This window comes from Labeo rohita, chromosome 1 (genome assembly GCF_022985175.1).
Source record: "Labeo rohita strain BAU-BD-2019 chromosome 1, IGBB_LRoh.1.0, whole genome shotgun sequence".
Classification (NCBI taxonomy): Eukaryota; Metazoa; Chordata; class Actinopteri; order Cypriniformes; family Cyprinidae; genus Labeo; species Labeo rohita.
In genome coordinates, this window is record NC_066869.1 from 14,754,390 (window position 1) to 14,767,623 (window position 13,234).

The 13,234-nt window shown below is 34.4% G+C and overlaps 1 protein-coding gene across 1 annotated transcript in view; it reads left to right on the forward strand.

Moving 5' to 3' along the window:
* pkd1a (polycystic kidney disease 1a) overlaps window positions 1-13,234 on the forward strand; it is a 100,238-nt gene that overhangs the window by 19,495 nt on the left and 67,509 nt on the right. The window contains exons 2-7 of the mRNA XM_051117977.1: window positions 1,700-1,771; window positions 3,637-3,705; window positions 4,246-4,317; window positions 8,193-8,356; window positions 10,149-10,429; window positions 12,125-12,518. Of these exons, the coding sequence (XP_050973934.1) occupies window positions 1,700-1,771; window positions 3,637-3,705; window positions 4,246-4,317; window positions 8,193-8,356; window positions 10,149-10,429; window positions 12,125-12,518 (1,052 nt within the window). The remainder of the gene's footprint in view (window positions 1-1,699; window positions 1,772-3,636; window positions 3,706-4,245; window positions 4,318-8,192; window positions 8,357-10,148; window positions 10,430-12,124; window positions 12,519-13,234) is intronic.

The window sequence follows — 13,234 nt, forward strand, 5'->3', positions numbered from 1 at the left end:
TGTATACATTTGACAGCCACTTTTATCCAAAGCAACTGGAATCCAAGGTTTTGTTTTTTCTTTTCTTTTCTTTTCTTTTCTTTTCTTTTCTTTTCTTTTCTTTTCTTTTCTTTTCTTTTCTTTTCTTTTCTTTTCTTTTCTTTTCTTTTATTTATGACCTTGGTGTTCTAGTGTTTGGTGTACATAAATGTATTTGTTTATTTATTTATTGTATTTATTTATTTATTTATTTATTTTTGCTGTCAGAAACAGGACTATGACAGCACACATACACAATCCACTTTGCATCCTGATGAAAATAAATCCCTTCATTTAAATGAATTATTTTGTAGTATTATTAATATATTTATTGTAAATAATTTATTTTGTTGTTTTTGTATGCATTTGACAACCACTTTTATCCAAAGCAACTTGAATCCGAGGTTTATTTAATTTAATTTTATTTATTTTTTGCTGTCAGAAACAGGACTATGACAGCACACATACACAATCAACTTTGCATCCTGATGATTAATACGAATAAATCCCTTCATTTAATGAATGATTTTATACAGAGTATTATTAATATATTTATTGTAGATATTTTATTTTGTTGTTTTTGCATGCATGTGACAGCCACTTTTATCGAAAGTAACTTGAATCCAAGCTTTATTTTTATAAATTTTATTTTATGTATGACCTTGGTGTTCTAGTGTTTGGTATTTATTTATTTATTTGTTTATTTTTTCTGGACAGCCACTTTTATCCAAAGTAACTTAAATCCCTTATATCCAAAGCAACTTATTTTATTTTATTTTATTTTATTTTATGACCTTGGTGTTATAGTGTTATGTAGTGTTATGCAATATAATTTATTTATATATTTTTGCTGTTGGGAACAGGACTATGAAAGCACACATACACAATCAACTTTGCAACCTGACCAGGAGAAACAAACTGAAATAACTTTACAGCATAAGCTTTTCTCAGATTTCTCAGCTGTTACCTGTGTGACATCTCATGACTGTGAGCTGAAGATATTCTTTTCCATCCCAATTGCTTGAATAAACTTTCCTAGACCCTTGCACAACACAATATAAATCTGATTGTGCTGAAAATACACTCGGTCCCTCAGTGACTGACACACATGCCAGAAGAGCACAGAGCTCTGCTTTCATTCACTTTGCGCTGATAACATTCAGATTTGTTGCCATAGTTGTGCACACACACAAGCCGTGTTATGTAACGTGATGATGTGTAAGAACGCCTCCTATTAGTGAGGGACTGACACAATAATGACTTTAGCAGAGGCTTTTCAACAGCATCCACGGTCAGTTTGTGTAAAACTCCTCCTCCTCTCTTACACAGTCTGTCTGGAATGGACAGATGTTTCCTTCTGGGAGCAGAGTTCACACACACACACACACACACACACACACATGTGCTGCTGTACGGATTGCATTATTGCTTTAATTGATTGTGTGTTAATGGGAAAGATCCATTGATTCTGTTTGCATATTCACTTTCACTGTATGGAAAAGAGCAGCAGGAGCATTCGGCTAAACATCTCCTTCAGTGCTCCACAGAAGAAAGAAAGTCATAGGGGGTTGAAACGGCTGACTTGATCTCAATCTTCCCTCATGAACAGGTTTCTGCAGCTGTTAGCTGGAGTTTGAGTGTGTGTGAATCTCTAAGCGTCTCTTTCTGGCTTCTGTTGCAGAGATCTGTCCAGAAACCACATTCCCTCAGTGGATTCGAGCCTCTTTGATCACCTCACCGCCCTCAAGAAGCTGTAAGTGCCACGTCTCTCATGCGTGAGCGTGTGTTTGTTTGTACGTGTGCTTGAGACGCAGTCGTTCACGTACGTCTGTGATGGGTGGTCTGCTGCTTTTATAATAGGTGGTCTGGTGTAAACATGAGTGTGTTTCTTTGTGCTAAAGCAAAAGGCATACTCGTTTTCTAATCTGTTACTTCCACCTTTTTTGGTGTAGATTAATTATATTTTCCACAATAAAAATAAAGCCTCCTTTTAGAACCTCCTTTTTATGATTTCTTGAAATTATTTTCAGCCCTTTTTCTCTCCAGATGCAATGCAGTTAAGTAGTACCATCATGTATAATTACAGTTATGATTTGCAATTTAAATCATATATTATGACATCTTTTATTGCAGTAGACTGTTTTAATTATTTAAATGACTGGAAAATATTTAAATGAAGGTTCAGTTAATATTTAAATATGATTATATTAAAATACTCAGTAGATGTGTTATTTTCATGACTTCGGTGAATGAGATGTTCATATTGAATAAGTTAAATGAAATGAAATATTAAATAATATATCATGACATCTTTTATTGCAATATACAATTTTATTGTAATTATTTTAATGTCAGGAAAATATTTAAATTAAGGTTCAGTTAGTATTTAAATTTTATTATATTAAAATAATCTTAATTAAAATGCTAAAAGACAAAATCTACATGTGAAATAAGTTTGTTTATTATTTTATTTTATTATTATTATTATTATTATTATTAATAAAAAATATTTTATTATGAATAACTGAAGAAATAAGTAATATTTAATATATCAGTACATCTTTTATACCAGTAGACATTTTATTTTCATGACTTGAATAAATTAAATAATATGTTATGGCATTTTTGTTTGCCGTAGGCTATTTTATTGTCTTTTTTTTAATGACTGGAAAATATTTAAATTCAATTCAATTAATATTTAAATTTGATTATATTAAAATAATTTTAATTAAAATGCTAAAATGCGACGTCTAGCGTTTTATTATTATTTTTATTTATCATTATTATTAATAATACATATATTTTATTGTGAGTAACTGAATAAATAAATAATATTTAAATTAAGTTCAATTAATATTTAAATGTGATCATATTAAAATAATCTTAATTAAAATGCAAGACAAAATCTAGATGTGAGATAAATCTATGTAATTATTAATTACTATCATTGTTGTTAATAATAAAAACATTTTAGGAGTAACTGAATAAATAAATAATATTTAATATATCATGACATATTTTATATCAGTAGACATTTACTTTAACTTTAATGGTTTAAAGTTTAAATCACCTTAATGGTTGGTAAATATTTAAATTGTTATATTTAAATTAAGTTAAATAAACTTAATAAAAATGCCAAAAAACACAATCAAGTTGTTTTGTATTATTTATTTCTTATTATTTAACTAAATAATTAAATAATATTACATTGTATATTGTGACATCTTTCATTGCAGTAGACATTTTTGTTTTAATGACAGAAAAATATTAAAATTAAAAAATTAAAATGCAAAAAATGGTGTAATCAAATAATTATTAGTATTATTGTTATATTATTATTATTGTTATTATTATTGTTAAACATCTGTTGCAGTAGACATTTAATTTTCATTTATTTTAATGTCTGGATTTTTTTATTAAGTTATATTAATATTTTCTTAATTTAAATGCTACAAAACATATTTTTTTTGTTATGATAAGTATTATTATTATTAATAATATTAATAACATGTTTTTTTGTTTTTTGTTTTTTTTCATTTGTGGGGAACTGAATATGATTCAACCAGACTCACACCAGTCTTTCAGTTCGACCAACTTCCCGTTTGCTCTTTTTCTCAGGTATCTTCAGAGCAATCGTCTGGTCACTCTTCCTCACGGGATCTTCAACTGTGGGCCGTTAGCTGTGCTGTAAGTGTGCGTGTGGGCGGCAGTATGGTCTAGTTCCCAGACGTTTTTGAGCTCATATGGTGAGAATGTGTAGGCGGATCTTTCTGGAGTCTCTCCCGAACCGCAGAGTCAAACGCTGAAGAAACTGAACGTGAATCAGCCGGACACACTCGACTCTTTCAGCTCAAACAAAAGCAAAATAAATAGAAAGTGAATCAGTCAGGATCCAGATGTTTATCTTCACTGTGTGAACAGCAACACACATGCACAGCGTTTCTTATTCACACACAAACACACTGTACGTTCAATCACATGCCCATTACAACCAATTAAACGTCATTGCTTCAGGCTTTGACTGCACCATTTCCTGCTCCATTTCAGCACACACACACACACACACAACGTCTGGTACACCAAAATCACTCCAGAACTTTTCCATATGCTGCTCCAACGACTGAACAAGGGAACGATTATATTGAGAGGAAAAGAAAGAAGGGACTTAGAAAGGAGAAAAAACGACCAAAGCTGAGCAATAATAAACGTTTCACTTTTGTCTTGCAGAGATTTGAGCAACAACCAGATCACCACCATCGATGAACAAATGTGTGATAATTTATTTAATTTAACTACAATGTGAGTATAAGCATGCACACGTTTCAGGTGAATTGTCAAAACGTAAAAAGAAGTTGAATGACCTGAATCTAAACTGAATTAATACTGATGCGCAAGTTTAACTCAAGCATTAAGCTGTGTGACGGTTCTGGCTTATGTAATGGATTTCTCAGCCGAAGAAAGCAGAAGATCTGTTTTGGCATCATTATGTCAGATCCAGTAACAGACACACCCAGAGCTCTGAGTCCAGCATCCGGATGTTTCACTGACAGCTCAATCTGTGTGTGCGTGAGGGATTCATTTCTGTCTTAATTGTGTTTGTTATTAAAAGAGACGTCCTTTATATAGAAGCCTGTTTCCACCACTGAATTAAAAATAAAAACTTTTTATCCCACAACTGACCCTTCGCAAAGACCCGCCTCGCTTAGTTACTGTTGCTATGTCAGACAAACAATGCAGCGCATCACACTACACATCATGTTCTCACGCAGTGAAAAATACATCACGGACCAAAGAGGAAACTTTTCCGACAGACAAGACAGAGCAGATTACTTCTGGTATAAAACAAGGTCTCAGCTTTCAAATTTTGGCATTTTTTAAGAAATGCAAATAATAAGTACCAGTTTTGTGGCTCTTTAATGTGTCGTTACAGATCAGTGTATTGCCTTATTAGATCAACGACACGTGAAGAGATCGTCTTTTTATATTTACTTAAAGCACAAAATAAACATGAATGAACATCAGAACGTATTTTCACTACACATCATTTTGCAAGTTTAAGTTCACTGAAGTTAATCTACTCTCTACTCTCTGTCTGATTTGTTTGTTGGACAGAATAGCAGATTCTGCATTATGATTGGTCAGATCACCTGCCAATCAAACTCTTTGCAAAGGGGTCAATTCTGACTTTTCTCTCAGAATTATACAATTCTGACTTTTTTCTTGGAAATGCGAGTTTACATCTTGAAATTTTGACTTTTGTCTCAGAATGACATGATATAAATTCGCAAATGCGAGTTACGAAGTCAGAATTGTGAAATATAAACTCTTATATAAATGTTTTCTTGCAGTTCTGATGACTTTTCTCAGAGTTGTGAAATATGAACTCACAGTTGTCAACTCTCAGTCCAAATCTGCAAAAAAAACAATTTTCTTACAGTTGAAACTTTATTTCATTGCAATAACTCGCAATTGCCTGTTTATAGCTCAGTCTCAAAAAAGTCATAACTGAAAGTTTGAATTACACAATTCTGGGAAAAAAGTTAGAAATGCAGGATGCAAACATGCAATTTTAAGTTATTAAGCGCATTACTTTATGCTGTTATTTTTCCCCCTCAAAATTGGACTTTATAATTTGCAATTCTGAGCTTATTTCTCACAATTGTGAGAAAAAAATTCAAAATTGCAAGATATAAACTTGCAATTGTGAGAAAAAGAATTGTGAGATACAAACTCACATTTGCAGGGGAAAAAAGGTCAGAATTGTGAGTTTTTATTGTGCAGTTCTGACTTTGTAACACGCAGTTGCGAGTTAAGTCAGAACTGTGAGATATAAATTCTGAGAACATATCAGTCCTTTTTCCCCCTCAAAATTGCACTTTATAAAGTGCAGTTACAAGTTATAAAGTCAGAATTGCGAGATAAAAACTTGCAATCCTAACCTTTTTTCTTATAAATGAGTTTCTATCTCACAATTCTGACATTCTTCTCAGAACTGCGTGATATAAACTTAAAATTTTGAGTTGTAAAATCAGAATTTTGAAAAATAAACTCACAATTGCGAGTTATAAAGTCAGAATGGCAAAAAATTAGAAATTCTAGCTTTTTTCTCACAAATGTGAGTTTATATCTCACAATTCTAAGGAAAAAAAGTCAGAAATGTGGGATGTAAACTTGCAATTGTGAAAGTTTATATCTTGCATTTCTGACTTTATAACACGCAATTGCGAGTTATTAAGTCAGAATCATGAGATATAAATTCTGAGAAGATATCAGTCCTTCTCCCCCTCAAAATTACACTTTATAACTTGCAATTGTGAGTTTATTTCTCACAGTTCCAAGAAAAAGGTCAGAATTGTGAGATAAAAAAAACTTGCAATTGCGAGAAAAAAGAGAGTTTTTATCTTGCCATTTTGACTTTATAACTCGAAACTGTTAGTTTATTTTTCACAATTCTGACTTTACAGCTCGCAATTTAAAGTTTATATCACGCAGTTCTGAGAAGAAAGTCAGAATTGTGAGATACAAACTCATTTGTGAGAAAAAAGGTCAGAACTGCAAGTTTTTATCTCGCAATTTTGATTTTATAACTTGTAATTGCGAGTTTATATTGTGCAATTCTAAGAAAAAAAATCAAAATTGTTAGTTTATATCTTGCAATTCTGAGGCAAAAAAAAAATCAAAATTGTGAAATAAAACGTTTTTTTATTTATTTTTTATTCAGTGGCGGGAACAGGCTTCCATAGAAATCAACCCACACACAAATACAAAATGCTGTTTTTAAAAAACATGCATTTATGTTTTTGCATGTTAAAAGGATAGTTCACCAAAAAATTAAAATTCTGTAATTAATTACTCACTCTCATGTCATTCCAAACCCATAAGACGGCCCTTCTTTAAAATGCTTTTAATGCTTTAAAAGAGATTATATAAATGGGTGAATCTCACAAAGAACGGGGTCACATTAATCAAATTAATTATATTTTCCACAATGCTGGTGATGGAGCCTCTTTTTAGGACCATTAAGATTTCTTGACATTATTTTCAGCATTAATTGTTTCTCCAGACTCTCATTACTATAATAAATTAATGAAAGTATGTCTGGAGTTTTTTTTTTTTTTTATAAAATGTTGCATACATTTACATAATGGATTGAGTATAAATGTACAATGACGATGGTTACTTTTGTACAATTGCATTTTAAAGCATACAGCATCATTTTTTATAGCAGTAGATTTTATTTTATGTTTTATTTATGAGAAATGGAATGAATTAAGTAATATTATTGTATCTTGGCATCCTTTAGAGCAGCAGAGCAACATTTTTTTTTATTATTTATGAGGAAATTAATAAATTAAATAATACATCATGTCATCTTTAACTTGAGTAGAGGTTTTATTTCATTTTATTTTAAATGAAATGCAAATCAACCAAATGTTTGTCAGATGAAAGCAAAACAAATACAGAGGTTAACTGGTTAAGTAGGTTGTTCTCCAATAAAAGATGATATATTATTGATATATTATTTATGGTGCAAAATACAATTATAAGTCTACTTGGTGGTAGTATTTGTATTGAATTTAATTTAAAAGCACTCTGTTCAGACAGTAATGAGAATCTGAAGAGAAAATGCTCTTAATTGTAATGAAAATATTGTTAGGAAATCCTAATGGTCCTAAACAGTCTTTTGCAGTAACTTTTTGCCAAATCATAGTGATTGTAGTTAAAGGAAACATTAGGATTCTTTTCCCTTTGTGATTTAATATATTCACATATCAAGTGGTTAAATGGTCTTATCTGAATTCTATTTGCGTTTAATTTTCTAAAGCTTAATTTTCTAGTATAGCATTCCCTCTGAGACTTTTCAAGTACTGCTTTCATACGCTGATTAAAAATTCCTCAGTGAACGTCTTTCAGTTCCACAATAATTATAGATTAGAGTGTGTGCTGTGTTTCCTGGACTGATAAAATAGTGGGTCTGCGGTGACCGATTGCACTGCCGCTGTTGTACCACCATCATTGTGTACGTCAAATAAAACAAGGCTTAGACTAAACCCCAGGTCTCCGCATCATCTTTAAATTACTATCCTTATCGCACTTTTGCCGTTTGAATGAGAACCATATAATGTTTTCAGCCTGTGCGGGTTTATAAAATATTCCCTCTGTCTTTTTCGCAGAGATCTGAGCTTTAACCCGTTCGTCTGCGACTGTAAGCTCGTGCGGTTGGTGAGCTGGCTGCAGGACCGGGGCGTTCAAGTGAAGCGGCCCAACTCTATGCTATGTGACCGGCCACCCGAGGTGAAAAACCAACCGCTGCTCAACGTCAGCGTGCACACCTGTGGTGAGTGACAGGGACCCGCTGTGTTTAAAGGGGTCATCGGATGCCCATTTTCCACAAGTTAATATGATTCTTTAGGGTGTTAATGAGAAGTCAATAACATGCTTTGGTTAAAATTTCTCAGTTGTAGTGTAAATAACACCCTTTTATACCTTGCTCTGCAAAAATCATGCTGTTCTGGTCGAGGTTGCTTTAAATGTTAATGAGCTCTGCTCGCCCCTCCCCTCTCTTCTCTTTGTGGAGTGACGAGCCCATTTACTTTAGTCGCATTTAGCTGCTAAACATGCTAACTAGCACATTATTAGGAAAGATTCATAAAAAAACCCTTATACTCCCTTCTGCTGTAAGAAAAGCTGGATTGTGAATTATTCGCGCGAACATAGACGGATATATATAACTTAGATCGGGAGGCGCATTCCCTTCACAAACAAACGTAATCCACTGCATCTTTAGCGGCTCAGATTTGGGGAGTAAATGACGACCACTATGTTCATTATTACATCCAGCAACACAACACCTCAATCAGAGATATTCTTGTCTAACTTACATCCCTGCTCCAGCATCAAAACAGTTGAGGTCGGACTGTTACAGCTGATTTAAGGCGGGTCTGAGGTAAGACGCTCATGTCAATCAACTATTGTGGGAGCGGCTTATGCGTGTCTGGGCTCATTTTGGGCACAGCATGCATACTGCATACTACAGAAACAACAACAGTACAAAAATAAAACATAAAAAATAAAAGAATTTTGCACCTTTAAAAATGACACAAACAAGGCTTATGCATGTCTGGGCTGTTTTCACTGAAATAAACTTGCACTGCCATATCTTAAAATGTATTAGAGCCTTTGTTTTGTCTCAAGATGCACACTAGTAATGGGCATTTTTATAAAAGATACTTAAATGTCCTAATTGAACAATGCCCTAATCCTGGCTTAACCTAAGGCCTAGCCTTGATGTACTAAAATAACTAAAACTGGAATTTTTTTTTTCCAGTTTTACATATTTAAAAAAATAAAAACTAATAAAAATGAAAAAAACTTTTAAATGAAAACAGGAAATATAAAAAAATAAAAACTAATGCAAAATATTCATAAAAGCTATGTACCTTACTGATACTAAAATAACGAGTCGTTACAAAAATAACGAGGCGTTACCAAAAATGATACTATTTTGGATGTTTAAAATTGACATTTTAGAAAAAGAAATGCACAATGACTAGTTGCCATTTGCACAGTTAAACATGTACTTAATGAAATCATGTGACAGCATGTATCATACTACAGTTCAGAAATGTTTTTGGCCACTTTCTTAGCTGGTCAGGCTGGGAGACCAACCGGAGCAACCAGCTAAAACCAGCTTGACCAGCCTAGCCAGGCTGGGAGACCAGCTAAAACCAGCTACTTCCAGTTTAAACCAGCCAACCAGCTTAGGTGTTAGGCCTGGTTTTATTTTCCAGCAGGGAACCACATATTTTTCAAAAACAAAACAATTGAATAGAAACATAATTATTTCTTTAAAAAACTCCCTTAAGTGCAATTTAAATGTTTGTATATAAATCAGTTGTTCATTTTAATCTTTAATATATCCAAACGAACTGATATCAAATCAAATTGAATCGGATCGGAAGCTGGTGAGTTATGAAATGTGTGTCAATACTCAGCCCTAATTGTTACTTTACCTAGTTACCTTTATTTGTTTATTAGCTCAAAACAAATATGACATTTCTAGAAACTAGGACATAGATTTTCATTTCGTTCAGAGCTTTTAATCACCTGTTGCTGTCTCTCTCTCTTAGGCCTGACATACGCGGGCTGTCTGCATGATGAGGAGCATGCGGCAGGTGTGGAGCTGGTCATCTTCTCCTCCTCCACTCCCGGCCCGTTCTCGCGTGAGGAGTGCAACTCCAAATGCTTCCATGAGAACCAGCGCTACGGCGGTCTGGGTCAGCAGAGAGAGTGTCTGTGTAGCACCAACTCCGAGCCCAATCACATCAGCGAGTCCCAGTGTTCCGCCGCGTGTTCAGACCCGCTGGTCATGAAGGAGTGCCGTTGGACTGTGGCGCAGGATGTGTTTCAGGTTCAGATTGTTAACTTCCTTTACGGTTGATTAAACTTGTGATCGATGACATTAAAGGAGAAGTCCACTTCCAGAACAAAAATTTACAGATAATTTACTCACTTCCATGTCATCCAAGATGTTCATGTCTTTCTTTCTTCAGTCGTTTTTTTTTCTCCATGTAGTGGACTCCTATGGTGCCCGCGAGTTTGAACTTCCTAAATGCAGTTTAAATGCAGCTTTAAAGGGCTCTGAATGATCCCAGCTGAGGAATAAGGGTCTTATCTAGCAAAATGATTGCTTATTTTTTTTAAAAATTGACAATTTATATGCTTTTTACCCTTAAATGCTCATCTTGTCTAGCTCTGGGTGAACTCTGTGTAATCAGGGTCAATACAGTTAGGGTACGTCAGAAAACTCCCATCTCATTTTCAACGCTGCAGAGGTACCAACCCAATGTTTACAAAGTAAACACGCAAAGAAGGTCAAACACCCTTTACAAAAAAAAGGTAAAACAGCGATGTAGGATGATTTTGAACTTGGAGAAGAAAATGAGATTTGTTAGAAAATAACTGATCGTTTCGCTAGATAAGACCCTTCTTCCTCGGCTGGGATCATTTAGAGCCCTTTGAAGCTGCATCGAAACTGCATTTTGGAAGTTCAAACTTGCGGGCACCATTGAAATCCACTATATGGAGAAAAATCCTGAATTTTTTTTCTCAAAAAAATATAATTTCTTTATGATTGAAGCAAGAAAGACATGAACATCTTGGATGACAAGGAGGTGAGTCAGTTATCTGTAAATTGTTGTTCTGGAAGTTCTCCTTTAAGATGTGAAGTCATACACACTCACATACGGACTAAATCCAAATTCAAGTAGCATTCACTTTATAGTTTTCCTCATTAGAATTAATGCATTTTAATCGAGGTGCACTTTAAATAGTGCACCAAAAACAATGGTGTTCTATTCCTGGTGGATTTGTTTTAAAGTATGTATCCATGAAGGCTTTTTGGGTGTAATAATACCCATAATGCATTGCGCTATAAGGTGTGTTTTCAGAAGCTTTTTTGAAGCTTTTTACTTTATAGCTTACGTCATAGTAAAAAGTATGTACTTTACCATCGCCAGTGCCAGGTTTAGAAATTGGTAACTGGTTCTGATTTAAAACTGGTTTCATTTTCTGAAATACTAGATGATGTTCTCAAGGACTGCATACGCAATGGCAAGACTGCTGTAGTATGATTCTCAAGCTAATGACTCTTGACTGATTAATTAAAATGAACTGACTCATAAAGACAAAATTCAGTCTGTTTGGGGTCAGAAGATTTAATTTAGTATTTTTTTAAAAGGAAAGTAATACTTTTATTCAACAAGGATACATTGAAATGATCAAACATGACAGTGAAGACATTTAAAAATTAAATTTTTTAAATAAATGCTGCTTTGTTAGACTTTCTGTTCATCAGATATGAAAAAGCAACTGTTTTCAATATTGACAATAATCAGAAATGTTTCTTAAAGCAGTGAGTAATGATGCTGAAAATTCAGATTTGCATTATAGAAATAAATTAAATTTTACAGTATATTTACATAGAAAAGAGTTACATTAAATAGTAATAATTGTTCACAATTTTACTGTATTTTTCGTCAAATAAATACAGCCTTGGTAAGCAGAAGAGACTTTAAAAACAATTAATTATGCTCTCTGCCCACAGGTGAATTTCTCCGCCTCTCTGCCTTCCCGCCGTGTGTCCGTTCATTCCGAGGCTGTCCTGTCTGTCGCCTCGTCCGTCTTCCCCGCCTCTTTCTCATGGGACTTCGGTGACCTTTCACCCCGGGTCAACAGCTCTACGCCCAACACCACAGCGAGACATAAGTACGGTGTACCGGGTCGCTACCAGGCTCAAGTTAGTCTCTCAGCGGGTCACCAGGAGATTGTGGCGCAGGGGAACGTAAGCGTGGAACTTCCTCCTCGACTCGAGCTTCACTGCCCTGAGCTCATAGTAGCCAATCAGAGCCTGGAGGAAGCGGTTTCTCTTATCAACTGGGGCGGAGTTGGCGTAACCGTGGACTGGAGGATCAGGAAGGATGGGAGAGAGATAGCAAGAGGTACGAGACAAAAACATACGCTCTGTTCTAAGACAAAATATGCTGAAAATTCAGCTTTGGTCACTGGAATAAATTACATTTTAAAATATATTCAAATAGAAACGTATGTGTATTCTTCCACATAATGATTTGAAACAGACCTTTATGTGCCTTGAAATGCTCACTAGCTTTTGAGCTCCACTGTACTTCCATTCGCATACAAACTGGCACATCTTGAAGACACAATCTCAGAGGTACGGTTATGTCAGGACAGCTCAGATATAACACGCTCTGAAACGGCCATGGGACTCTCTCTTAAAATATCCTGCTTTTCATGATCTATCAAGCCATAAATGCCCCATCTCTTACACAAAGCGTGACTGTCTCTGTCGCACGATGGCATGTGAAGATTCTCTAGTTTGTTTAGCAGCCCTGCAGAGATCTGGTCGTCATTGTTTGCTTTGAGAGAACAGATAAGAGCGCACGCCGCTGATCCCAAGAGGAGGATCGAGAAGAAAATGGGTTGCAGCAGCAGGGCTGAGCAGAGGAAATCTTTACTGATTTACTTATGGCTAGGAAAAAACAATGCAACTTACCATAGACAATAAACAGGCTTATCAGCTTTTGAAAGGTTTTGTTGTTGACATCCGATTACATTCATCTGTAGAAGCTGATGAAATTAGATGTCAGCTTGAAAATGTTGTATGAAATCATCAAAAACCATGAACGAAACTACG